At 47.6% G+C, this 26386-nt stretch overlaps 1 protein-coding gene across 3 annotated transcripts in view; it reads left to right on the top strand.

The window, feature by feature from the left end:
- The window catches only part of LOC138481499 (MARVEL domain-containing protein 3-like), a 401994-nt gene that overhangs the window by 334730 nt on the left and 40878 nt on the right, over nucleotides 1-26386 (top strand). For 2 of the 3 annotated variants that reach the window (XM_069613678.1, XM_069613679.1), the window contains one exon: nucleotides 11242-11280. The exons of the other annotated variant lie outside the window; for it this stretch is intronic. In XM_069613678.1, the coding sequence (XP_069469779.1) occupies nucleotides 11242-11280 (39 nt within the window). The remainder of the gene's footprint in view (nucleotides 1-11241; nucleotides 11281-26386) is intronic. 3 annotated transcript variants of the gene reach the window in all.

The raw sequence follows: 26386 nt of genomic DNA, 5'->3' as shown, positions 1-26386 counted from the left end.
GTTTTTGTTTTATTAATCTCCAAGTTGTTGTCTTCAATATATTTTGTAAGATTGAGTTGCCGCCGAAGACTGATCTTGGTGTGGTCTAAGAGGATCGAGTCATCTGCATATAGTAGTCTTGGGACGATTTCTTTCCCAACTTTTGGTGTGAAGGACCTGATCTTGACTTGCGATTCTCTAAAGTCACCAAGGAAGGATATAAAGAGGGCAGGTGCCAGAGGGCATCCTTGCTTCACGCCACGCTCCGTAGGTATAGCTTCTGAGAAAAGGCCTTCCTAGTTTAGACAAACTCTTACAGTGGTATTGGAATGGAGAGCGATTAGTGGGTCCAGGATGGACTCGGGACAGTGCCACACCTTTAGTTTTGCCCAAAGGTTTTGTCTGTCAACTCTGTCAAAGGCTTGTGACAGGTCGAAGGCTAAAAATAACCGTGGCCCTCCCAACAGAGTCTTAGCCTTTATTGTGTGTAGTAGCAGTATGTTTACTGCTGTGCTGGCGTTCTTCTGGAACCCTGTTTGAAATGGGTCAAAGCTCGGGGACGAACATGCCCATTTGTGAAAGTGGCCCAGCAGCATCGTTGCAAAAATTGCAAAAATCTTCCTGATTATGTCTAAGAGCTATGGGCCGATAGATTGATGGATCTTCTCTGTTGCCCTTTTTGAATATGGGAACGATTACTACACTGGACCATGAATCTGGTGTTACTTTCCTTTCTTTACTGTCCACAAAGATCATACTGATTAAAGTTGACCATTCGTCTCAGTAATGTTTTAGGTCAGTGTTTGCAAGGCCGTCAGGGCCCGGTGCTCTTGAATTTTTTAGTTTTGATATGACGGTCTTGATGTCTTCTTTATCTGATAAGTCCAACCAAGTTCCTTCGGTTGTGAGATTGAAAGTGGTAGTTTGCTGTGCTGGACATTCAAATAGTTTGGAGAAATGGTTGATCCAGTCTGTTTTCGAAACTTCGTTGATCATTTTGTTATCTGGTTTTCAGTTTTGTTGACTAGTACCCAGAACTCGCGTGATTTTTTGTTAGTCAGGGCTTTGAGCAGGTCCTCTGCATCACCTTGGTATAGAGCAGATCTTGTGTCTCTGAGCCACTGCTTATAATTCCTTGACTATGTGGAAAGTTGCCCACGCTTTTGCAGTGTTTAAAGTGATTGCTTGTCTCTTTAGTTTTCTCAAAGTCCTTTGTTTCAACACTAAATTAGTGTTGTACGTATGGTTGGGCTTTGGAGCATTTTTGTCCTTCCCCCGATGGATTTTTTTGAAGGATAGTAAAAGCGGTACGTAACTTATTCTGTAGATTCCGACTTGAGTATCGTTACTTGATGTCAAAGATTTGTATTTTTTCAAAAGTTCTTGGATATCGGATCCAGTCATATGAAGACGAGTTTGCTGGGTATTGGGTTCGATGGCTGTTCTATATGTTGGGCGGGAAGGCCGGCTAGCAGTGCAGGTAAGTTTGAGCAAGTTATGATCGCTGTCTATGGTTCTGATTACCGAAAAACACTCTATACGTGCAACCATTGTTTGGGAGGCGATGTCATGATTCCTGCCCCTTGTGTCCCCAGCCCTCCAAGATGTCAGGCTAGAGCCAGGCCACGATCACCTACATGTCCCTCAAGGGCCTCTCATCCCTCCAAAGACCCACTTGGAGTCAGACTTGGGGCTTGTGGTACCAGACTCACTCACTCCCATAGGGTACCATTGGGGATTGGACTTGTAATGCATTGATGGGGACAAGATGGATGCCCCCACATATTTCGGTTCCCAGAACTGCATGTGCGGTCTAGTCTTTTGGGTGTGGTTCAGCCCAGAGACACCTGGGATATCCAGAGACTATTTAAGCCACACCCAGGCTGAGAAACATGCTTTGCGTTTTCTGCACCTGCAGCGTGACACTCAGTGTTCGGATCGGTCTCCAGTAGGCCTGCATCTTTCTTCTGCGCTCAGTTCCTGCAAGACAACTGTTAGGAACAGCCTTACCTTGCGGCACTTCTGCCCATCCATCGCTCCTTCTGTTCTGCGGCATCTTCGATGGTGTCATTCCCATCCCAGCACGCCGCTTCCTAAGGAAAAGGGAAAAGAACAGAAAAAAGGCATTAGTAAGCATTCTGCAAATCTTTGATTATTTTTAAATACAGTACAAGCTTCAAATGCTTACCTGAATCCCAGCCACTCTGGGGGAACTGTCTCCGGAACCTCTCATCCATCTGCAAGAGGGAAAAGACTCTCCAGGTTAGCGTGGAAACATCTAGAGGCGCCGCATACCGCGCTTACCCACCGCATTTGTTCTTCATAACCGGCATCCACGCTGAAAACGTTGCGGCACCTAAAAAACACAGAAAAAGAACTCAGTTCAATGCAAAACAAAAGAGGTGCATCTCGCTCTCACTCACCTTCAGCGCTACTCATCTCAGCAGCACGCCGCCGTCCCCGGATGCCGGCCATCATCTAAGGAAGGAAAGGAACGAAGTTGGAGAACTGTTCAAAAGACTCATTCCTACCTGTCAGACTCTTGCCAGTGAAGTACCTAGGCAGCAACAAGCCTGCATCAATCAACGCGCCCCTGCGCTGAAAGCAGGACGGAGAGCACACTATCCAAGAAAACAAGGTGAGCTGTGGATCAAAGGGAAGGGTTGGACCCCGGGGAAGAAGGGGTTCAAGCACACAGACAATAGGGAGTTAAACTCTACCAAGCCTGTGTTTCAGGCCCAGCCTCCAGTCGAATAGCCTCCAGGGAAGGGTTTGAGGTCGTAAGAGGTCAGAACAGGCTGAGTGACGTCCCCGTGGATACCAGGTGAGCGTTACAGGCGAAGATATAATCGAGCGTAGCCAATGAGGAATCCCGCTCCCATGTTGGTTTCGTCGGGTGGACTTTGTTTATTGTTGCCACATTGAAGAAGTTTCTAGATTTTATTAGATCCATCCATGCCAAAACCCTGGCTTGAACTAGGAGGGAATAATTTGCTTGACACATTGGATGGGGTACATTTGGCGTTGAGATCTCTGCAGATTAGGATGTTGGAAGTCTCATGGTTGATTGAGATTTCGTCGATATTTGCCACTGTGTCACAGGTTCACTATCGAAGTTCTTTATGGGTTCCAGTAAACGTTCTATAGCCAGGTCAGCAGGGGACGACTTTGTGGCGACATCTAGGTGGAGCCAAGTAGAAGGGACAGCCAGCAGTTCGTAGCTTTCTGCTATTTTCTTGTTGATGGATAAACCTGACCCAGAGCGAACAGCTGTCAGTAGGCCCAAAGATGGAAGACCTAGCAATCCTTTAGACGCCAGCGATATTTCAATAGTGAAGCCATCAAGGGCAGGTTTTTCTGACGGCCAAAGACGTTGTATACTCCCAAGTTATGGCTATCTGGTTTGGTCAGGTGAACATGGCCTCTGGTGTTCCATGAAGCCATGGTCAGGGTGGTCTTTGGAGATCATAGTGATGTTGTCTGGGTGAGTGTAGAGTTGCGACAGCACCTCCTGATGATCGCCATCTCTTTGAGCTGGATGTCATGGCATCATGAAACTATGACCATGGGCCCTTCTTTGAACTTCCGTCCGTGTGGGTCTGAGCAGGATTTGATATTTTTTTCGTGGTTTTGAACTGTTGCGTGGTTCTTGGGTATTCTTGGTCTTCTGGTCGAAGTGAATTTGAGTAGACATGGTGGCTCCTTGGGTATCTCCGATTTCTTGTCTCTGTGCGTTAGGTCTCCTCTGTTTCCGGTTTGCGCATTCCTGTTTTTGCTAGAGTTTGTCCATTCCAGGTTCTGCCTGCCATGTCTATAATCAAATTCATTTGGAGAAGCTAACCTTCTTAGTACTCTTGGCTCTGTATAGGTCTTCCGTTTGTGATTTGAATCTGTTGGGTTTTTTTTCTGTCTCTCTGGATGTATCTGTTTTTTCAAGGCTTGTGACCGTGAATTGAATCTCCTGAAGAGCGAAACCCAGGTGTTCCAACTCGAAGTATACGTCCTGGGGAATCTCTCGTAGTGCCAAGCTTTTGATAGGGAGATATGCTTTTGCTTGGTTTTTCCTATGATACGGCTTGATCAAGATAAAGTCGTCTGTTTTTAGTATCCGGAGTATACATTTTTGTTCTAGCCTAATGTGTTTTTGATCAAAATTGATTTGCGGAATATCCTTTTATCTTTTGTATTACAGTCCACTGAAACCATTTTGATTGTTTAACCAGCAAAGCCACTTGTATTTTATTCTTGAGATGGCTTTGATAATCCATTATTATTTCTAAATTTTGAGGTTTTTCCAATATAACACACCCAATAATACATGTTCGTTTTGAAAAAAATGTCCATTTTGTGTATTAGGATTAAATGTATGTTGGATTTGTTTAAAGCTACTTTGAAGATGGAGATAAATTGTTTATATATTTATAGATTTGAATACACTTATTGTATAGGTTTTTCCCCTCTTGTTCCTTTGTAGCGTTTTATATAGTTCCAGGTTAGGAGGCATTGGATGTCTGGAGTTCCTAGTCACGTCTATTAATAGGATAATAGCCAGGCATAGAAATTCACTTGTCCACCGCAATTGGCGATCAACCCGCAGAAACTGTTTCTTACTTGACAAGCGTTAATTATCAGTAGTCAATTGCTAGTTGCGCGTGAGATTTTTGAGGCCTGATAAATATACACCCAAAAAATAGTGTCTAAAAGGACACCTCCCATGCTTTAAATGAAAACAGTATACAATTGCACCACAAGACGTGGCACTGTTGCAATGTAAAGTGGGAGTACATAGGTAATGGTTAAACATATTGTAGGCCTTATACGTTATAAGGCAAACCAGCAAAATCATCAATACTTGAGTGGTCCAGCCATAGTTCCTGATCAAATGTCCAATAAAAGTCAGTTTTGTAAGTAGTTTCACTTCATTTAGGAGCGGTTTTAGTTAATACAAAACGTTCTCCTATAGGCCAACATAGGACCGTCTTGGGCAACAGTGGTTATTGTGCTATACATTTCAGGTTGCCGTAGGAAATGGGAGCAGTCACAACAGTAAGGTTTCACCCCTAAAAGTGAGGCCAGGAATAGCTGCAGCTATGTTTTCTCCCAAAGGGGATTTATAGTTGCAATGGGAGGCAGAAACGCCGATTTGGGGAATACTACTCACGCTGATGATGGCAGTGAAGAAGGCCCAGCTGTTGCAGGTGCAGCGAGGAAGTTTGCAGTCTGGAATGTGTCCGGCTGGCAGCAAATTGGTCTGTTTTAGGACTGATGGTGCTGTAGATGGACATTAGCATATTGATTAAATAATGTGTCTGCAGTGGCCCCATGACACCATAGAAGGGCAGGTTATGCATTTGGCAGTGACCCAGCAATCGCCCACAGGCAGTGAGGAGGATGCAAGACTTTGATCTTGTCTGCAGGTTTAGCCAGGTGATTACCAGATTACCACCAGTAGCACAGCCTCCAATATATCCCTGTAAGGGTCAAAGGGAGCAGCAGATCTATAGCAGCTTGGTGTCCTGATTCAATGTGGGATTTCGCCCCAGTATGTGGAGACCTTCCATTATGAGCAGATCTGCAGGTCCTGAAGAGCAGAATCATTCATCTCCATTGGCTGAAGTGAGGGAGACACCTGCACTCTGCTTCCTCTGGTCGGGAGAGGCTGAGCTTCTCCTTATAAGAGTTGGCTTGGCTGTGTTGGTTTCAGAAGCAATCCTAGTGTGTTCTTCAAGGTCTTTTCAGTGCTTCAGATACAGGTTCCAGTGGATGACTGAAGATTGGCATCATCCCCAGATATACAAAAATGCTTGGAGGTGACACCAGCCCAACTTTCAGTAATAGTGCACTTTTAAAACTTTCTGTGGTTATCTACTAAACTTTGATAACCATCTCTCGTACACTTGCAATGTCAATCCAGGTGAGGATGGATTTAGGCATTATGGACCGTAAAGTAGTCCTCCGTTCAAAGAACTGCCCTTTCTAGGCCCTGGACTGAGTCGCAACAATATTTTCTTTCTGTCGTCTAATGTCTTGTTTCATTTTTAGTTTGTATTGTCTTGTTTTTTGTGCGTGCTGAGGTCTATGGGCGTGTTGCATTTTAGAAGAAATATAATAATAAACTGACATTGGAAAACTTGATCTCCTTAAACCAGCGGTATGCAACCGGTGGATCTCCAAATGTTTTAGGCCGACTCCTGGAATCCCACACGATTGATTATGCTAGCAAGGGGCCAATGGTACTTGTAGTCCAAAACATCTGGAGAGCCAAAGGTTCAGAACTCTGCCTTAAACTGCCCTACACATCATAAGATTGACTTTCACACACACACACCGTTGTGATAAACCCACCTTGTTTTAGTCCTCATTTGACAAGGGCATGTCATATAGACACAACCTTTGAAAACCAAACCAGCATCTGTAGCATTTCAGTAGAGCTGAGATGTCTGAGAGGCATTGGCTACCCCTGTATTGTTTGCGATGCCTGGTGCCAGGGGCACAACTTCGTCAAAACCGCATGGGGTGGAGAGCAGACTTGTCGCTATTTGAAGCATTGCATTAGACTAATGCTTCAAATAGCGGCTTTGTCAATTGCTAGACCATGGTTTATGTCCATCTGCATTATACAATACAAGTCCCCCAGTTTGGTTAAGCAATGAAGTGACTCCAGCACTGCCGCCTACCTTCTCGGTCATCCGACCCATGAAGCGTGTCAGTTGAGGCTTTTGCTGCCACTTTCTCTACTCCTTCTGCACCTTTGGCTGACTCACCCCCTGACACAGCCCTGTCCAATCTTCATCTCTCCATCTCTAACACTCTTGATGTCTTTGCCCCAGTCATGAGGATCAGTTTCAAGCCCAAATCCAAGTGCATCTCTTGGTACGATTCCGACCTCGTCACCCTTAAATGCAAGTGGAGGGCATCAGGTGCACCCCCTGACAAACTGGCCTGCCACCTGCTCCAAAGGAAATACAGACAGTGTCCTTGCTAAGAAGAGAGCCCACATCCAAGCCACTGCGGCATCTAACAATTCGGCCGAACTCTTCAGAATCTGCAAGGAGCTGGACAATTCTGCTGCAGTCTCTACCTCTCCTGTTCCCTCCAAGGCCCTCTGCACGGCCTTGGCTTCTCATTTCATCACTAAAACTCGGGACATCCTGTCCACCCTCTTACTCCACCTCCACCCCTGGCCCACCTGTGGGCATCTCTCCTTCCCCCTTGTTCACCCCAGATGTTTCTAGACCAGTAGATCTATGAAAGCCTCGTCACAGCAGGTTCTTCCCTACTCTACCCAGAACCATCAAGGACCACATTGACACCCTTGCTCCAGCTTTGGCCAATTTCTGCAATCTCTCCTTTGCCACTGGAACCCTCCACTTGCTCCCTTAAGCACTCCCTTAAGCACTCCCTTAAGCACTCCCTTAAGCACTCCCTTAAGCACTCCCTTAAGCACTCCCTTAAGCACTCCCTTAAGCACTCCCTTAAGCACTCCCTTAAGCACTCCCTTAAGCACTCCCTTAAGCACTCCCTTAAGCACTCCCTTAAGCACTCCCTTAAGCACTCCCTTAAGCACTCCCTTAAGCACTCCCTTAAGCACTCCCTTAAGCACTCCCTTAAGCACTCCCTTGTGCACTCCCTCCTAAAGAAGCCCTCTGCTAATCCTTCCTTCGTTCCTCTCCGGCTAATTATCTCCCGGACTCCATCACTCCTTTCCTGTGGAAACTCTTGGAAAAGCTGACCATCTCCCAGCTTAATCTTCACACTGAATCTGTTGGTTGTCTCCACGACCATAGTCTGGCTTCAGAGCTGCCAGAAGCACGGAAACTGCTCTCCTGAACACCCGTGAAGACCTGCTCTCTAACCTTGACTCTAACCTTCCTTCTGCCCTCATTCTCCTCGATCTGTCTTCTGCCTTTGATACGGTCAACCATGCCATCCTGCTCAATCGCCTCTGTGATATCCTGGGTATCACTGATCAGGCTCTCGACTGGCTGAATACCTTTCTCACGGACGACCCTCTACGGTCCAACTGTGGCCTATCCTCTTCTTGCTCTCTCTACACTTGTGGTGTTCCCCAGGGGTCTAACCTTTCTTCCTGGCTTTTCAACCAATACCTGGCACCTCTTGCCCACTGCATCGCTACTTTCTGCTCCAACTTTCAGTGTTATGCGGATGATGCCCAGTTCTCTTTCAGGCTCCCCTCAGCCGCCTCTCAGCCGCCTCTTCCCCCATTTCTCATACCAGACTGTCTGGCCGCAATTCAGGAATGGTGTGCCACCAATGATCTCTGCCTTAATGCCAGTAAGACTGAGATCCTCCACATCAGAACACCAGCTCCCTACTTTTTTCTCTCTATTTCTCTCTCTCTTTCTCTCTTTCTCTCTCTCTTTCTCTCTCTCTTTCTCTCTCTTTCTCTCTCTCTTTCTCTCTCTCTTTCTCTCTCTCTTTCTCTCTCTCTTTCTCTCTCTCTTTCTCTCTCTCTTTCTCTCTCTCTTTCTCTCTCTCTTTCTCTCTCTCTTTCTCTCTCTCTTTCTCTCTCTTTCTCTCTCTTTCTCTCTCTTTCTCTCTTTCTCTCTCTTTCTCTCTCTTTCTCCTCACGTCTGACATCTCGAAGAAGTCAAACTATCAGCTGTACCGCCTCAGAGGTATTCTTCCTTTCCTCACTTTCCCCCAAAAGCTCACCGTCTCCGGAGCTCTGGTCCTCTCTAGGCTGGACTACTGCAATAGCTTCTTTCTAAATCTGCCAGCCGCTAGTCTCTGACCTCTACAACTTATCCAGAACAGGACTGCAAGACTTGTCCTTGGCCTCGAGCCCAGGGATCTTTCCTCTCCAGCTCTTAAATCTCGTTACTGGCTCCGAGTGGCGGCAAGGATAAAGTTCAAGAGCCTTTGCATCATCCACAAGACTTTATGGGGCCTGGGTCTGCACTACCGCCAACTCTCTCTTCCAAAGCATCTCCCTTCTCGAGCTCTCTGCTCATCCACTTCCAACTCTGAGGGTCAGACGCTTTTCCAAGCAGAGAGTTGGAGACTGATCTCTCTTCGGCTGGGGCCTTCCTCTGGAACAGCCTCCCTGCCTCTCTTAAACTTGGCCAGAACCACCTCCGGTTCTGGAAGCAACTCAAGACCTTCCTTTTTAGCTTCTTCTTTCTCTCTTCCTCTCGCCTTCTGATGCCCTGACTGCTTCACGCACGGGTTACCTGGCTACCCTCTGAACTCTTGCCCAGGCTCCTGCATGTCCAGTTGCTCTTGCACTGCCGCTGGGCACCCCCAGCACTTATGGTCTGTATCTGCAACCCTACAGTCCCTTCTCTCCACACTTATGAGCCACCTGCTGGCTGCACTTAGAGTTACCGGCACTTCCCTCCCCCCGGCCATCGTCCTCGGCACTTCGCCCCTTCCCCGCACTTGCCCAATCTGAATTTCACAAGGCCAAGTACAATTGTTGTTTTTGTCCTCCCTCTGTTTCCCCCTCCTTGTCTTGTTGCACCTAGAAACACTTGTGTACAGGTGTTATAAATGCCATATCATATCGGCAGGAGTTTAGCTGACTCTGTAATTTCGGCACTTGACCACATTCAGGCTGAGCTTTATTTGGTGACAAAATGTTAGCTTTCAAAGACTACAAGAATACGGTCTTATAGCGATGACTCACAAAAATATACATGCTATATTAAAGCATCCTGGCAATATGTAAATACTTATCGAAACGAGTTCAGAAAAAATATTATTGTGGCTGCATTTCCACATTCTGAGTCTAAGAATGCAAAATAATTTAAGTTAAAATATGTACTTTTTCACACCACTGTCATTTTAGCACTTTGACACACATTTTTGTATTAAGGGCACCGGAGTATAGAGTCAAACTTCCAGCTTGCTGTTACACATAATGTTAAGATTTGATTAACCACCTAAAAAAGCAAAGCGCTTTTTGCATGTCAAACTAGTAGACCTATAGATAAATTGATCTTTTAAGAAGCACTTCATTGCGTTACTCAATTGAATTGTCTTGTTAGAGACATATTTGGTAGATAGCTGGAGGGTGTGTGGTTCTTTTGCTTAAGCAATAAGCCCCGGGGATGGGGGGCATTACCACGGCAGTGAGCAGGGGCCTGTCAGCCAGGTAAGGATCAGGCGAGAGCCATTCGGATCGTGTGAAACCATCCGATTGTCCCTCGAAGGGTACTAATTGGAAATGTCCAATCACTCTGCGAGGTGACTAAATACTCCTGCCTAGGGCATTGGGAACAAAATTCATATTTTACTGCAGTAATTAGTCAGACATTGGTTTCCTTTTCGCATCTGCATTTTTGTTCTGCTGATGACGGCTGTGAAGGTGAGTAAGCAAAAGCCCAAATGGGAAGGGGTTGGCTTCATCTTCTAAAATAAACTTCTGGGCATTGGGAGAAACCAGACCAGTGTAAAAACCGATGCCCCCGATGCCAGTGGACCAGCCGCAGGGCCCTCATGACAGCCAGCAGCCTGGATTATGTCCCAACCTGCTCTAAAATGTCCTGGTGTTCAGCTCTGGGGGATGTTGGGGGGGAGGCAGGGCCAGTGGCGGAGCCAGAGAGCTGTGGGAGGGGCGCTGCCTTCGGGTGCTCAGTGCCCCCCGAAGCCTCCTGCTGGTGCCAGATTCATCCACCACCCTCCCACCCCTTGTACCAAAAGCTGCCTCTGCTACTGGGCAGGGGTGTTGGAGTGTCATCTGCCCCCACTTCACCAGACGTCGGTACTCTTCTGTATATGTTCCTTAGTTTATGGAGACCCTGCCCTCCGCCAACTTGTATACTGTGCAGGCTCACTTCCATTAGTGATGCTGCAGTATGCAGTGTTGCATGGGAAGTTGTAATATGCCACACTTGGCAACGAATTCCATATGTTAATTGCCTCTTATTTCACCGCATCCTCTTAGTTGATGTGCTATGGTCGGGTAAATAATTGGTTAAAGTCATGTGTTTTGGGGGAGAGGAGTCTTACCAAACTTGTTTGCATCATGCTGTAATGGAGCAGCTGCAACAAAGACCTTGAGCTGCCTCAATGGAAACACTGTAGTTTAATACTTGGTGTGAGGAGGAAATAGTTGGAGTGCGGTGATTGGAGTAGGGCATAGAAAAGCAAAGCTGGGATATGTTCCAAATGGTCATTTGTTAATATAGTTGCGGATAGTTTTCTTTTACAATGATTGTTAATGCTACGTGTCGCTTGCACGCTTCTGTTCCATCCTCCCCTGGTTCTTATGAAATATGCAATTTTTTTTTTTTTTAGATAATTTCATTATCGTTGGGGAAGCTGCACTGTTATTTGGTAGGTTATACTTGAGCATGGCCATTTTCACTAAACTCAGCCTCTATTTCAAATAAAATGTGTTCATGTGCATGTACCATGCCTAGACTCTGGCTTTGGAGACCTGGCATCAAAGCATGAAATGTTTATGTCTTGTAAATCGTCTTATCTCCTGTAATGGGAAAATCCCTCTAACCTGTTTTACATAGATACCTTCCAGACCCTATATACTTTAGGGTGTGTTTTGCAAGCATAGTAGGGCAAGCTTGTATCCAGCTAGCCAGAAGGACCCATTAAGGTCTCCTGTAAAGGCAACCAAGCTGGACTTTGGGGTGCGAGGGTGTAGGAGTTTAGTTGTAAAATATTTTCTGTGGTGACTTGGCCATGAAACAGAACGTATAACTGGGGCGCAACACCAGATATGGATTTCCCATTCCGTGCATGCGACCCATAGCTGGCTTGATATTGACCACTCGGGGATGTCATTGTTAGGAAAAATTTCATGATTGTCTGTAATTTTCCCTGTCAACCCCCAAACTTTTTGCTGCTGTTTTACACCCTGATCTAGACTTTGCCAGAGAAGCGCAGCCTTCCGCCGCACTCCTCTGGCCTTTCGCTCAATTCTTATGGGGAAACTGACATGCCCTTAAAACAGTCAGTACTGGGAGACTTCGTTTCCCTTAGTCCTTTCCTCATGTTGCAGCTTTTGTGCAACATGAAACAAGAATGCACTGTAACTTATTTTACTGCGCTCTTGTCTGTAGTCATTCCAAAGGCCCTAGAAACTCTCGCTGGACTTATTATGAACTGTGCAAGTGTGTCACGGACAGGACTGGTGGCAGCTATCATTTCTCTTGTGTTTTGAACCCTTTTCGCCATGTTATCCGCGCTTACTGCGTTTGGCACAAATGTGGCCTGGCTCCAAAATGGCCATACCACGAGGTTTTGTCCTGTCCTTTGGCCATCTTGCCCCTTCACCTTCCCCAGGTCGAGCCCACCCGGGTCAGTCCTTATTTGGTCATGCACTTTCCCGCGAAACCCAAAGCTTTCGCGGGCTTCTGCATGCCTTGTGTGTATGCCTCCAGGATGTGGGCTGGGATGTCTGTTCCCAATACACATCCTGGGCGCCAGAGAGTCTGGAGTGTCCTGAATGCCTGGGACCACCGTGGTCCGTGATAGGTCCACGTATGGTGAGTGTTTGTGAGCAGATCTCCCATTGGGTCCTCTCCGTTTTGGCGCAAAGGGAATTTTGGATAAGAGGAGGCTGAAAAAACCACTACCATGTCGATCTCCTGAGTTCACACCGAACGAGGGATAAGGAGCCAAGTATCCTGCAACAAGAAGCTGAGTCGAGGAACTGCTGGTGACCCGCTGAAGGTTTGGCACCCTGAACCGCTGTCGTCCTGCGAGACCCCTCTGCATCTGATCGTCCTAGAAGGTCTGCAAAGGCGCTTCGACCCATTGGATTAGTGGGATCAACTATTCCCGGCACCTTCATCAAACCCTGCAAGTAACCCTCTTCGGAAGTTTTTCCTGGCGCCAACCAGTGGGCTGACCAGCTTACACAGGACGTTTGCTCTGCCACCGTTTCTGGGAGGCCCTCTAAACTTGGCCTACTGCTAGCTCTGTGTCCACGGCACCCTCACACCGAATATCGTACACTTGGCATTACCAGGTCTGAAGTGAGACGAGTGCGCCCGGACCAGAGTAAACGCGGTTGCCGTGTTGCCCTGCTGGGTAACAACCTGTGCACGTTCGCTGCCTTTGAGACACCCTCACCCCTGCATTCTGCTACCGCGGAATCTACAGTGTCGAGACGTCTTGATCATCGCATCTGAACCTGCCAGCAACATGAACTGAACCGGCGAAGTTTGGGTCTGCCTGCGTCGGGGACTGGTGAGTAGTCCATACCCCAACCGGTGGCCCCTAGCTCAGGAACCTACTTCTCTTCCACCGCTGTTGCGAAATAGCAGATCTGTCCCGCACTCTCACCCTGCCTCCGCCCGCAAGTGGAGATCTTGCTCGAGTAGTGGGGACCTGTTCTTCATCGCTTCATCCACCTTCCTGAACATTCAGAAACCCTTGAAGAGACCCTATTTTTGTCCATTGGCACAAGCGCGTGCATGTACTATTGAGCATAAGGCTCCTCTCTTCGTAGGGCTCGGACTTCCTCCTATTTGTGATGTCGAACTGGGACTAATGACTATTTGCACTGCCCGTTTTCCTCCCCATCTAGGTGGTCTACATATTACGTGCTCATAACTCCTTAGGCCCTTCGGTCTTGTATATATATTGTATTGATTGTGATGTGTTGGTTTACTTTAGTATTATTGTGATTCTTTGCTATGGTCGATGTTACAAAGGCCTTGTAATGTGTGTATATTTTTAATAGAACACCTGTCTGGAGTAATTTGTAAGTGTCCTTGCTTTGTGTGCTCATTGAGGTCTTTCAGTCCCCCTCACCCCTCTTGAGACTTAGTCTTGACCGCCGCCATCGCTACCCTGATTGGTCTGGCTTGTCCAGAGGTTACCCTGTTCCAAGAAACTAGGCTGGCCTTCTGAACCTCTGCTCCTCCATGTCCGTGTTCAGAAATCCATCTTAACAGTCATCTCCTCTGGGATCACAAAGACTGCTGAGGCCAGAGCTTGAAGAGCAAGCAGAGTCTCTGGAGACCGAGTCCCCAAATTGGGACCAAGGAGCATGGTCGCAGATTGGCAGAGGGCAGGAACCCTAGAATCCGTCTAAAAGCCTTACACTATGAGATTATTGCCCAATTTATTAGTCTATGAATTAATTATATGCACGTTTGTTACTGGTTCTAAACGTTTTGAACTGCCAAATTATGGTGGCCTTTAGATGTTGGCCACCAGTGGTAACACGCAGATCTTGCTAGTATGGTCCATTACCCATTTTTGCGTAATTGGAGGCAGTGAAGAGGTATCCATTATTTGTGGCATGCTTCCACAGCCATGGCATATACTGTGGTGGTATCTTCACCATGATCAAGCCCATTTACATTAACCCTGATCTGTGCAATTGTGTGTGGTATTCAGCCACTGCTGCCAGTACAATCCACCACCTGGAATGCACAGTCTGTCGAGGCTGACCGACTCTTTTAGGCATGTCGTATTTCTGAAAGTAGTAGGGCTGAACAAGATGGACTCAACTACTATCTGCAGTGATGCAAAAGTACCACTGGCACTAACCTGGAGTGGTTTTCATGTTTCACAGCTGTTTGATAGGCTCCAGATATCTGCTTCATCATCCATCCTGGTAACGACCGAGTGGAACGTTCTGTTTCCGAGTGTTTCAAGATGTGCAATTAGGAGGAAAGTGGGCAGCCTAATGTAAATCCTAAGCAGAGTATTTGATAGGGGAACAAATGTGATATTTAACCAATTTGAAGCCATATTGGAGCGCTATGTTTCAAGGAGTGCTGTCATGCACGGTTTTATTAAAATCATTGAAACAATCATGGGTGCCACTTTGAAGAATAGCATTATTAGACCACGTGTAAATATGGCCACAACCCCCCCCCCCCCCCCCTTCGCCCCTGCAAGAAAATGAACCATCAAATGTACTCCTGTGGGGAGCTATTTTAGAAAAAATCTTTGCCACTCTGCGGCAACCATTACAAAGTAATGGCAATGGATTGATAACCGAGAGCCTGACATTCTTGCAGAGGTTACATCCTGCTTGAAAATAAATGGAATCCCAAATTTCATTATGGCACTACACAGTAGACCTATAACTGCAATTTACATTTCCGTCTAGGTCCATCGTTCGCAAACCTCCATAGTCTCCCTTTGTTATGTTTGCTGTTTATGTTTGCTGTGTAGTGCGGTGATGCAACATGGCCTTGTATGTACTTCCAGGCAGGAAGGTACCCTCGGATGAACAATGCCAGGTTTCAGGTCATCAATCTTTTTTCGTGCGTGATATAGATTTTTAAATGGGCCAGGAGAAGGGAAGATAAAGGGATTCTGCTGTCCTGTTCGATTTAAGATTCAAGCTTGCCATTCAAGCCTTGAACGTTGCAGGAAATCTCTAGATATATGCTGCACCTACATAGAAGCTGCGTTGAAATGTAGCCACCCTTTTTGTGAATTTAAACATGTTTTTCCTTGATTTTTGGATATAGTCCAGGAAATGCCCAGAACACGTTTCAAGAATGACTTAACACTAATACAGGACCAAGGAAATGATGCAGTGGAAGGCTGAAAGCCTGGGCAGCAAATATGGGTGTTCTTTTGGGATGCGAAAGTGAGGTGAACCTAGTTAATGAAATCTGCTGAAATGAGAAACGCATTTTCCTTTACTAGCACCTTAGCTTCAAGGTTGATTATCACACTATTCTGGTTTCATGGTTTTCAAAGTGATGCTTGTAGTACAATTTTACATTTTCATTAGGATTGTATTATCTAGTCTGATTAACTGTTTCTCAATAAAAACACACATTGACAATCTCATTGGAGCAATCTTCATGTATTGTCTTCCATTTGCATCCTTCAACAAGCATTCTTCATTCGCCACACGGAAATGTAGTTGCTGGTTAGTACACTGATATTTTCTTTGTGACACAACCTATGATTCTTGCACATGGCAAATGAAGCATGTTCTTCTTTGTGTTAATTGGTCCACTGTTGGTTGGCACAATTTCATAGCAGGAGCAATATTATGTACCTAATGGGTGTGCAGGAACATTTTTGACCCACGAGTCTGAATATAGACGCACTCAGGGACGTCATTTCACCAAAATGCCAGGGGTAGCGGAAGTGACATCACACAACCCTTGACGACATCACAGGAAGTGATGTCATTTGACCCCACCCTGAAGTGATATTGCGGGAAGCGATGGAACACGACCTTTCACCCGACAAAACAAGAAGTGGCATCACAGCATTGTACACTGCAAAAAATATGTTTACGATATCGCAATAATGTGATGTACATTTCATACAAGAATGGATTGCCATATGAATCGTTAAGATCAGTGTGTATAGGTCCATATTAACAAATTACTGTGAATGCAAGCAGACGTCCATGACCAAATGATAATGTGTTATTATATAGCACTTGCGCTTAAGCGCTTGACATTGACGAAATATACACGCAATATCACCCAACCTGTGTTGGTACCCATTTATCGACCTAAGAAGGATGACAGGCTGAGTTGATGCGTTTAAGAACAGACTAAATCAGTGACTCACCCCCTGAAGTGTGCCTGAAATAAACCTTTAATGAGTCTAGCAATTACTGTATAGAATTCCAGAAGGAGAAATTTTTTGGCATTCCTATTCTTTCTTATTTAGGTTCAGCGCTGAAAGTGTTAATCTTGTGGCACTCCTGTTCTTATTTATTTTTTATATTTATTGCGACTTCTGGCGACACCTAAATGACGTCCCTGGCCGCACTAGCTGCATAGAAATTGGATTTCCAAAGTTGTTTTTACCTTGTGTTAGAACCTTTATTTCTGTGACGGATCTCGCTCCTTAAACTAGAGTAATGGTTAAGAGGACATGGGGTGGTGCAACTATAGAGCAGAGTAGTGCGTCACCTCACCAAACCTTTGCTTGAAAAAAACATGTAGGCTTCTTTATCAATAAGGTGTGGGGTTCCTTAGTAAGTCCCTTATACTCACCACCTGATAGAAACCCTTTCTCTTTTGAATATGCCATTATTTAAATCCTCCCTCGTCCACTCAATGTTCTGGCTCTGTTAAACCCCTTCCCCTACACCCTCGGGTTGTCTCAATGTTTTCTTCCCTTATCTGGCCCTTCTCCTTGAGTCAATATTTATTGACATCCCAATTGTCATGCTGTAGGACTTAAACCTTCCCAAGCCCTCTGCAGCTATCTGCCTTAGGCTCCAATTCCTATCTTTTTTTTAAAAACTTTCTTTATTGAATTTCAACAGGTAAGTACACAACAACCCCATTAGTATAGTCTTACAAGAGCCCAGTCTACCCCTCTCCCAACCAAACTCTCATTATTACACCCTGTTCCCGCCAGCTCCACTGCTATCCGCTCGTTTCTCGCACAGTAAGAAAAAGCATAAAGTAAAACCACTTCAAGTACCCTAGCAGACCCACTCTGCACATGTTTCCATATATATCCATGGTGCGGTGAAGGAAAAAAAATTGAAATGTGACCTATACATGCTCTGGGGTAGATGCAGGTTTTTGAGAAGCCGAGGCGTTGTCCATCAGGTATCGTCTGAATGGAGGCCAGTAATCAAACGGGCAGCTGGTAGGTGGAAGAGTGGAGGCGTGTCTAGTCTCTCTGTTCCGACTGACTCATGGTTTCCTGCCACCTCAAGAATGCGGGGGGGGTTTGCATCTCCCCCAAGTTCTGACTATCCAGTATCCGGCCACCACCTACGCCATGCCCAACAATCTTTTTTCGGTGCGGCTATGTCCTTCAATCGGGGCTAAGAGCCAGAGCTTCGGGGAGTAATCTACAGGCGAGGACAGCATACGTATTACATCTTCCACCGCTCTCCAAAAAGGTCTAATTCGGGGACAGCTCCAAGCAACATGATAGAAATTAGCCACTTGCACCCCACACTTCCTACAACTCGAACTATCAGGGAAGAATGTACCCATGGTTGCGAGGGAGTAGTAGATCCGGTGTAGGAATTTATAGTGGATCAACCTATATCGGGAGTTTAGAGAAATGTAGTGGGACTGGGTGCAAATGGATTTCCACTGGGCATCATTCAAGGATTTCCCGAGGTCTGATTCCCATGCTCCTCTATATCTCTGGTTCTGAATGCTCTGACCTTTTCTAATCCGTTTATAAATTGTAGATACCAGCTTCCAGAGGGATAGAGGCTGTGTGATGTAAGATTGGGCCGGATGGGGTGTAGGGGCGTGAGGGAACTCCGGCCACTTATTTTTCAGAATACCGCTGATCCGGTAGTAGTACAATAGGGTCAGGGCGTTGTGTTCACCATTTATTCTAAGTCCCTTCCAGGTCACAAAAAGGGTGCCCTGAACCAAATCGCCAAGGGATTGTACTCCCAGAGCCCGGAAGTGTTCCTTGAAGGATCTTTCATGTGTCAACGGGGTCCCTACAATGTTGGAAATGTCAGTAGATGGGGCACCTATTGGGCTCCTCCCCTTACTATCTCGTCCCAAGCTCTGCAGGTTATAGCCAGTGGTTGAATCTCGCCCCGGGGGGGTGGGGGCGTGGGTGTGCTCTCGCGGGTACTCATAATAGAAACGTCAAATTGTTCGGAGCACTTATTGCTCTAGCCAGGCGGGAATGAGGCCAGTGATGTATGCTATTCTTGGCTGTTTCCAGGTCCAAACCAGCCTCATCTTCCAGACTCGGGACCAGTAGCGTGCAGGGAGCCACAAAGGCACGTTGCTAAATATGTACAGAAGTTTAGGAAGAATTACCATCTTCGCTAGTGCAATGCGGGCTGCTTGGATATGCGAAGCAATATCCATGTCTCTACCTTCTGTTCCAGAGTCTCTAATACCCGTATGTAATTTTCCCTATACAGGATCTCTTGTGTAGTGGATATTACAATGCCCAAGTATCGTATGTTCTCAGGGCCCAGCGGAACCTGTCACCTACGTTTGTCTACTGCACACTGGGGGTCAAGGGGAGAACCTCTGATTTATCCCAATTGATGACCAGACAATTCCCCAAATCTGACCACCTATTGTGTTATAGGAGTGAGATTCTGTAGCGGGTGTTTAACATGCAGCAGTATATCGTCTGCATATAAGGACACAATGGCAAGGCATGCACCCAAGCGAATGCCTCTGTGGGCATGTAGGTCTCCGATGTAGCAAGCGAGGGGCTCCATGGCCAAAGCAAATAATAGTGAAAAGCGGGAACAGCCCTGACGTGTGCCGCCATAGGGGTAAATATGTTCGGCTGTCGTACTAGTGGTGTATATAGCCGCTCTGGGGGCAGTATGCAGTATTTTAACCCACCTTAGATATGCTAGCCCGAACCCGGATAGTCTGACTTCAAAGAGAAAAGGCCACTCAACTGAATCAAAGGCCTTCTCCGCATCAGGAGCGGCCACCACCACTGGTACCGCTGGGTTTACATTATGCATGAGTGAACAAGCGTCGCAGATTATGCTGGGTAGAGCGTCCAGGGATGAACCCGCTTGGTCTGGGAGGACCAAAGCTGGCATGTAGGGAAGAATACGTGCTGCAAGAATTTTGGCTAGTATCGTATTGTCGGTGTTGATAGACAGTGGCCTATAAGAGGACAGTTGCCGGCGGTCTTTCCCTGGCTTAAGGAGCACAGTCACAAGGGCCGATCTAGTAGTCTCCGGGAGAGAACCAGTGGAAAAGGCATGTTTATGCATCGCAAAGAGGTGGGGTATTCTCAATTCCGCATATGCCTCATAAAATTCAGCTGTTATCCCATCCGGCCCAGGTGCTCTCCCATTAGGGAGCGATTTTATGGCTTCCCTAACTTCCTCTTCAGTGATAGGGTTATTTAGAGAACCTCCCTGGTCCGGGTCCAACCAGCCCAGGGCAACCTCATCCAAGTATATTGTTAACTCATCATGCCCAGGGCCTGGTCGTGACGTATATAGTCTACTATAGTATGCTTGGAATTCGTCATTGATCCCCCCCCCCTGCAGATCCCTTACCGGGGTCCCATCAGGGCGTTCAACCTCGGCTATGCCCGTGGGCTGCCGCTCCTACTTGATGGTCCATGCCAGGGTTCTACTTGGGCGTTCCCCTTCCCCATACCGTGTCGCCACAATTAGATCTCCTATGTATCGTTCCTCGGATATGGCCAATTGATAGAGTTCTGCCCTCAAAGATTGCAGTTTGCACTGAATTCCAGCGCTATCCGCTGACCCCTGCCTATTCTCTCTGTCCCTGATCTGGTCTTCTAGTATGCACATGGACCTACGGGTAGTTTTAAGCACCCCTCCCTCTAGAAATGCACCACCCCCTCAGATAAGCCTTAAACACCTCCCAAATTGTGCCCTGGTTTGGGACTGAGCCAACATTGGCAGTAAAATAGGTCTGTATGTCCTGACTTATCACCGACCGAAAAGCCACGTCTTCTAGAGCAGACGCCCTGAATCTCCAGCGGAGTTGGGGTATTGTGCTGTCAGGAGGCGTGAACTGGAGGACGACAGGGGAGTGATCAGATGGCGTGCGGGAGAGTATCCTCATCTCCGTCGCGGCTCGGAGTATAGAGGGGGAGGCCATTATATAGTCCATCCTAGACGAGCTGCCGTGCACTCCCGAGAAAAAGGTATATTCCCTGACCCCTGGGTGTTGGGAGTGCCATAGGTCGCCCAGGTCGTGATATCCGGATATGTAAAACCAAGCCTTTGCTGCAGCCAATAGGGATGATTAACAGGTAGTAGATCTGTCTTTGTCAAGCGCAAGGGCCATGTTGAAATCGCCGGACCTTATAATCCCATACCCAGGGAACTTGTGTATATGCTTGGCGCACTGATGAAAGAACTCCGGAGAGTCGGTATTTGGAGCATACATATTTATCAGAAGGAGTTTGGTGCCAAGCACTCCCCCCCCCCCCCCCCCCCGCTTGCAGCCTGTATTGCAGTGAAACGTGTGTGTGTGTGTGTGTGTGTGTGTGTGTGTGTGTGTGTGTGTGTGTATATATATATATATATATGATACATTACTCACCGTAATCGTATTTCTGATGCTTGTATCTGCTTAGATTCACATGCTGTGCATAGGCCGACATCTAGTGGAAGCTGCGGAGTATTACAGTTTGTTTTTCGAAACTCGAAAATGGGCGTCGACACAGGCGTGCCAGTAATACTATCCCTAGTGTGACGTCCACTGTACCCAAGATCCCTCACGCGTCTAGGATCCTCAGATTGTATTTTTTCTGACATGAGGAAGCATGAGGAGTAGCGTGAGTACAGATAATCCAAGCAGATAGACAGAAAGGTAAGACTACAAGCAATCATGCGCCTTCTCTCGGAGGGGAGGAAGGGTGGGTCGCATGTGAATCTAAGCAGATACAAGCATCAGAAATACGATTACGGTGAGTAATGTATCCCTTCTGAGGCTTGTGGAATCTGCTTAGATCACATGCTGTGCATAGATTAGCGAGCAGTACCAGAAGAAGGTGGGATGTGAGAAGGGTCATGAGCAAACAGGTGTCTTAGAACCGCTTGTCCCACTTGTGTATCTGTCTTGGAATGAGGGTCAATGCAGTAATGCTGAGTAAAGGTGTGAATAGAGCTCCAAGTAGCTGCTTTGCAAATGGTGTCGAGGGGAACATTTGCAATGAAAGCCAGAGTGGCCCCAATGCCTCTAGTAGAGTGGGCCCTTGGCGTAAAAGGCAGAGTCTTCTCAGAAAGAGAGTAACACAGCTGTATACAGTTGATAATCCACTTCGAGATAGCGCCTTTAGAGACGCGATCTCCCTCTCTGCCTGTAGCTACGGAGACAAACGGTTGATCTGTCTTCCTTAGCGGTCTGGTTTTATTTACATAGTAGAGGACCCCCCTACGCACATCTAGGGTGTGTAGTTTCACCTCAGCCGAGCTTTGCGGGTTCTGGAAGAAAGCCGGAAGCTCGATGGACTGGTTTACATGGAACTTTGATATAAATTTAGGTGAGAACCTAGGGTGTGTGCGTAAAACCAGTTTGTCTTTATGGATAGTAAAGAAAGGATCCTGCACTGACAGAGCCTGAATTTCACTGACCCTTCTTATAGAGGTAATGGCTACTAAGAAGGCCGTTTTATAAGTCAGGTGTTTGAGACTACTTTTATGCATGGGTTCGAAAGGGGGGCCCATGAGCTTAGCTAGCACCACATTAAGGTCCCATCCTGGCAGTGGGTTTGAAATAGGAGGGTGAAGTCTCTTTACTCCTTCCATGAAGGCTTTAACTACTGGTACTTTCCACCACGACACCTTGTTATGGGATGTGGTGTAAGCCGAGAGGGCTGCCAGGTGTACTTTCAGAGAGTTAAAAACCAAACCTGCATCCAGCAGGTGGAGCATGTATGTCACAACGTTGGAAGGAGTGCAATCAACAGGGTTGATTTGTTTATTCTGGCACCAAATAACGAATCTCTTCCACTTGTCAAAGTAACAGTGCCTTGTGTTTGGTTTCCTGGATTCTTTTAGGATGTCCATATACCTCTGTGGTAAATGCTGCCAGGTTCATTGAGTTGGGTTGCTGGTGCACTGTTTGACCTTGTTGCTGGCACAGTAGGTTGTACCAGGCTGGAAGTTTGATGGGCTCGCACACCGCCATCCTGCGTAGGTGTGGAAACCATGGTTGTCTCGCCCACATGGGAGCAACTAGGATGAGCGTCATCGATTCCTTGTTCATCTTGTACACCACCTTCCTGATGAGAGGAGTTGGTGGAAAAGCGTACGCAAACATCCCTGACCAGTTCATCCACAGGGCGTTCCCTTGGGAGTCTGGCTGGGGGAACCTGGATGCAAATCCTGGGCATTGTTTGTTTTCGCTTGTGGCGAAAAAGTCTATAGTGGGGAAACCCCACTGAGAGAAGAGATCTTTTACGATCTCTCTGTGAAGGACCCATTCGTGTTCTTCTGGGAGGGAGTCTCTGCTTAGAGCATCCGCTAGGGAATTGAGCTCCCCTGGGACATGTTGCGATGACAGGAAGATGTTCCGTCTGAGTGCCCATATCCATATTTTCTGGGCAAGCTTGGACAGATTTGGCGAACGAGTCCCTCCTTGCTTGTTCAGATAGAACATGGCTGTCGTGCTGTCCGTCCGGACCTGCACCGACAAGTTTAGTAGATGGGGCTCGAACGCCCGAAGCGCTCGGAATACTGCCAGAAGCTCTAGCAGGTTGATGTGGTTCTTGGCTGAGTGAGACCAGAGACCTTGAGCTGTGTGGTGGAGATGGTGAGCTCCCCACCCAGTCAGGCATGCATCTGTAGTCACCACTGCCTGTAGTTCGGGATCGTAAAAGGGTTTTCCCCTTGCGAGATTCTCTCTTGTCCACCAGTGTAGGCTCTGTACAAGTGTTGGCGAAACGACCACTAGATCGTCCCACTGACCACCTGCCTGAGACCACTGTTTCGCCAACCATTCCTGCATGCGCAGTCGCGCGTGGGGGACCAGGTAAATGCATGACGCCATCATGCCCAGTAACCGCATTGCTTTGCGTACCGTTATTTGTTGACCGGACTGATAATGCGGAATTTGCAGTAGTGTATTCCGAATTCTTTCTTCCGAAGGGAAGGTCAACCCTTTCTGAGTATCTAGGATAGCTCCTAGGAACTGTTTTGAGGTGCTTGGCACCAGGCTTGACTTCTTCTCGTTGATTGTGAAGCCTAATTCGTGGAGGAGGTCGATAGTCCTTTGAATGTTTGTCCTGCAAATTCCTGGGGTTTCCCCCGTTATGAGCCAGTCGTCCAGATAAGGGTACACTGGGATTGCCTCCCTGCGTAGGTGTGCAGCTGCCACCGCCAGTACCTTGGTGAATACCCTTGGTGCTGAAGCTATCCCAAAGGGCAGTACCTTGAATTGGTAGTGGCGACTGTCTACCTTGAAGCGCAAGTACTTTCTGTGCGCCGAGAGCATGGAAATATGAAAATAAGCATCTTTCATATCCAAGGTTGCCATGTAATCCCCCTTTTTTAGGAGGGGGATTACCTCTTGTAGCGTGGTCATACGGAATCTTTGGGACTTGACATACTTGTTGGCAGGCCGTAGGTCCAATACTGGGCGCATTGTCAAATCTTTCTTCGGCACAAGGAAGTAAGTTGAATAGATACCCTTGTTTACCTGGTGTCCTGGGACGAGTTCTATCGCGTCCTTTTCTAGCAGAATGGCGATCTCCTCGAGAAGGATCTTCTGATGTTCTAAGGAGTGTACTCTTTGTCGTGGAGGAGGGTTCCGGGGACGCTGCAGTAATTCTATACAATATCCTGTGGACACTGTTGACAGCACCCATCTGTCTGAGGTGATCCCTTCCCAAGCCTGGGTGAAGTTGGAAATGCATCCCCCTACTGGGGTTGCGTGAGAAGGGACCCTGAACTGAGCGTCACTGCTTTGGTGGAGGCGTGCCACCTCCCTTGTTGGGGCTGCCTCTGCCTCTCCCACGACCTCTTTTGTTACCCCTGCCGAAACTTTGGGTAGACTGCTGGCTGTTGTTCCACTGTGTACCCTGTCCCTGGGCATAGTTGCCTCTTTGTGAATTTTGGCCGCGTGGGCGACAAATTACTGTTCCCCCTCTGGTTAGGGGGTTTGTTGGTTAGTTGGCCAAGGGATTTCAGTGTTTCGTATTCGTCTTTGGCGTTTTTAAGTGCGTCTTCGACCGCTTTCCCAAACAATAGATCGGGTTCCACCGGCTTGTCTATTAATGAAGCCTGAGTCTCTGTTTTGAACCCCGACTGCCGTAGCCACGCATGTCTTTTGATAACCGTACCTTCTGCTATCAATCTTCCTGCGTTGTCCGCGGCGTCGAAAGTTGCTTTAAATATGCAACCAGACACGGCTCTCCCTTCTGCCGAGATCCGAGCCAACTGGCCCTTTAACGGTTCAGGAGCAGATGCTATGAGTGCCGCGACCTCTTCTCATTGATGGCAGTTGTAACTGGCCAACAGGGTGGTGGAGTTAGCAATTCTTGCTTGGTAGGCGGACGTTGAGGCTACCTTTCTGCCAAACCCGTACAGTTTCTTGCTCGCCTTGTCGGGAGGAGCTTCTGACGACGATAAGGGTGTTCCAGCCCTCTTCCGAGTGTTGGTAACAACTAGGGAGTCTGGTTTAAGATGTCCTCTTATATAGAGAGGGTCAGACTGGGCTGCCCGGAAAAGTTTTTCGACCCTGGGGTTGACTGCTCTGGTGAGGTTAGGGTTCACCAGGGACGGATCTATTCTCCGTTGGATGGATTTAAGGATAGGGATGGTCTGAGCGACCGGCCTCCTCTCTCCCACCAACTCTTCTGCGAAGTCCCTTTCCTCCTGTACACCGTGGGTGTCGATGTGAAAATGTTCTGCTGCGCGAGCGAGAACCTCATTAAGGAGGGGCTGGTTCTCGACTGGCGAGTCGGTAACTGGGGCTTCGCTCTCTACCGGGGAATCTACTCTGTAAATTTCCTGCTCATCTTCTCCCTCCTCCTGGTCCTCATCATCCGCATAGTGTTCAGTCCCGGTCTGTTCCTCCATAAATTCAAACTCCTGGTCCCCCTCAGGAAAAGGCTGTGCTTGGTACCTGGGGTATGGAGTAGAGTATGGAGTAGAGTAAGGCTGCACCTCGAAGGGTTCAGGTCTTTCGAACCGGGCCTTTTTACTTAGGGGGATAGGATCAGTGGAACCTGAGGGTGTGGCCCCCTGAGGGTCATACGAGAGGAAATGCTCTGGATTTTTGTCGTAAAAATCAGCCAAGGAAGACATCCTTGACATGACCCTGTCTATGTCTTCACTGGACCATTGTTTGGAACAGGGGATGACTTTAGTAGGCAATTTAGGGGTCTTATCAAGGCTAGCCTTGCTGGAAGTTGATCTTTCAGTAGACTTGTATTTGTCTGTCTGTTTATGGGGTAAGGATGGTTTTACAGGAGTGGAAGAATGTGCTTTCCGCTGTTTTCCCCCCTCCCCGTGCGTGGAAAAATGTTTTCCCTGTCCCTTGGAGGCCCCGGAGACTTTCGACGCCTGGCGTCGAGGATCGGGAGAGGTATCTGTGTCTTTTGAGCGTGGGGCCTCGCTGGTGTTAACTGCGGGCTCCGTCTCTTGGAGCGCGGCCTGGGGGTGGAAGTCGTCTTAGTCTTCTGACGATCGAACTTCCGTTAGTCTAGGGACCGAGGCACTCTTGGCAAGAGTGGATGATTGCCTTGCGTCATGAGGCGATCTCGATCGAGAGCGCCCAGAGGACACCGAGTCGGACCGTTCTATCTGTGCCTCTTTCCGAGAAGTCGACGTCGTCGAGGTTCGGTTGGACTTAGTGTGCTTAGTGTGTGTAGGGTGTGTAGCGCTTGCGTCGCCGGGGGTCTTCCCCATAGCCGCCCTGCCGGACAACCTTCCAAGGTCGGGGACCTGCGCTCGGCTGTCTTTTGACGCCGTAATGCCCTCGGCGTCCGAAAGTACGGCGTCGCTGCCATCGCTGAAGGCGCCCTCCGCTGCCATGGCCGCCTGCCTGGCATGGTGGGCCCAACGCTTTGTCGAACG

The sequence above is a fragment of the Ambystoma mexicanum genome, chromosome 5p, assembly GCF_040938575.1.
Source record: "Ambystoma mexicanum isolate Mex_15411 chromosome 5p, UKY_AmexF1_1, whole genome shotgun sequence".
Classification (NCBI taxonomy): Eukaryota; Metazoa; Chordata; class Amphibia; order Caudata; family Ambystomatidae; genus Ambystoma; species Ambystoma mexicanum.
This window is presented reverse-complemented; position numbering and strand designations above follow the sequence as displayed.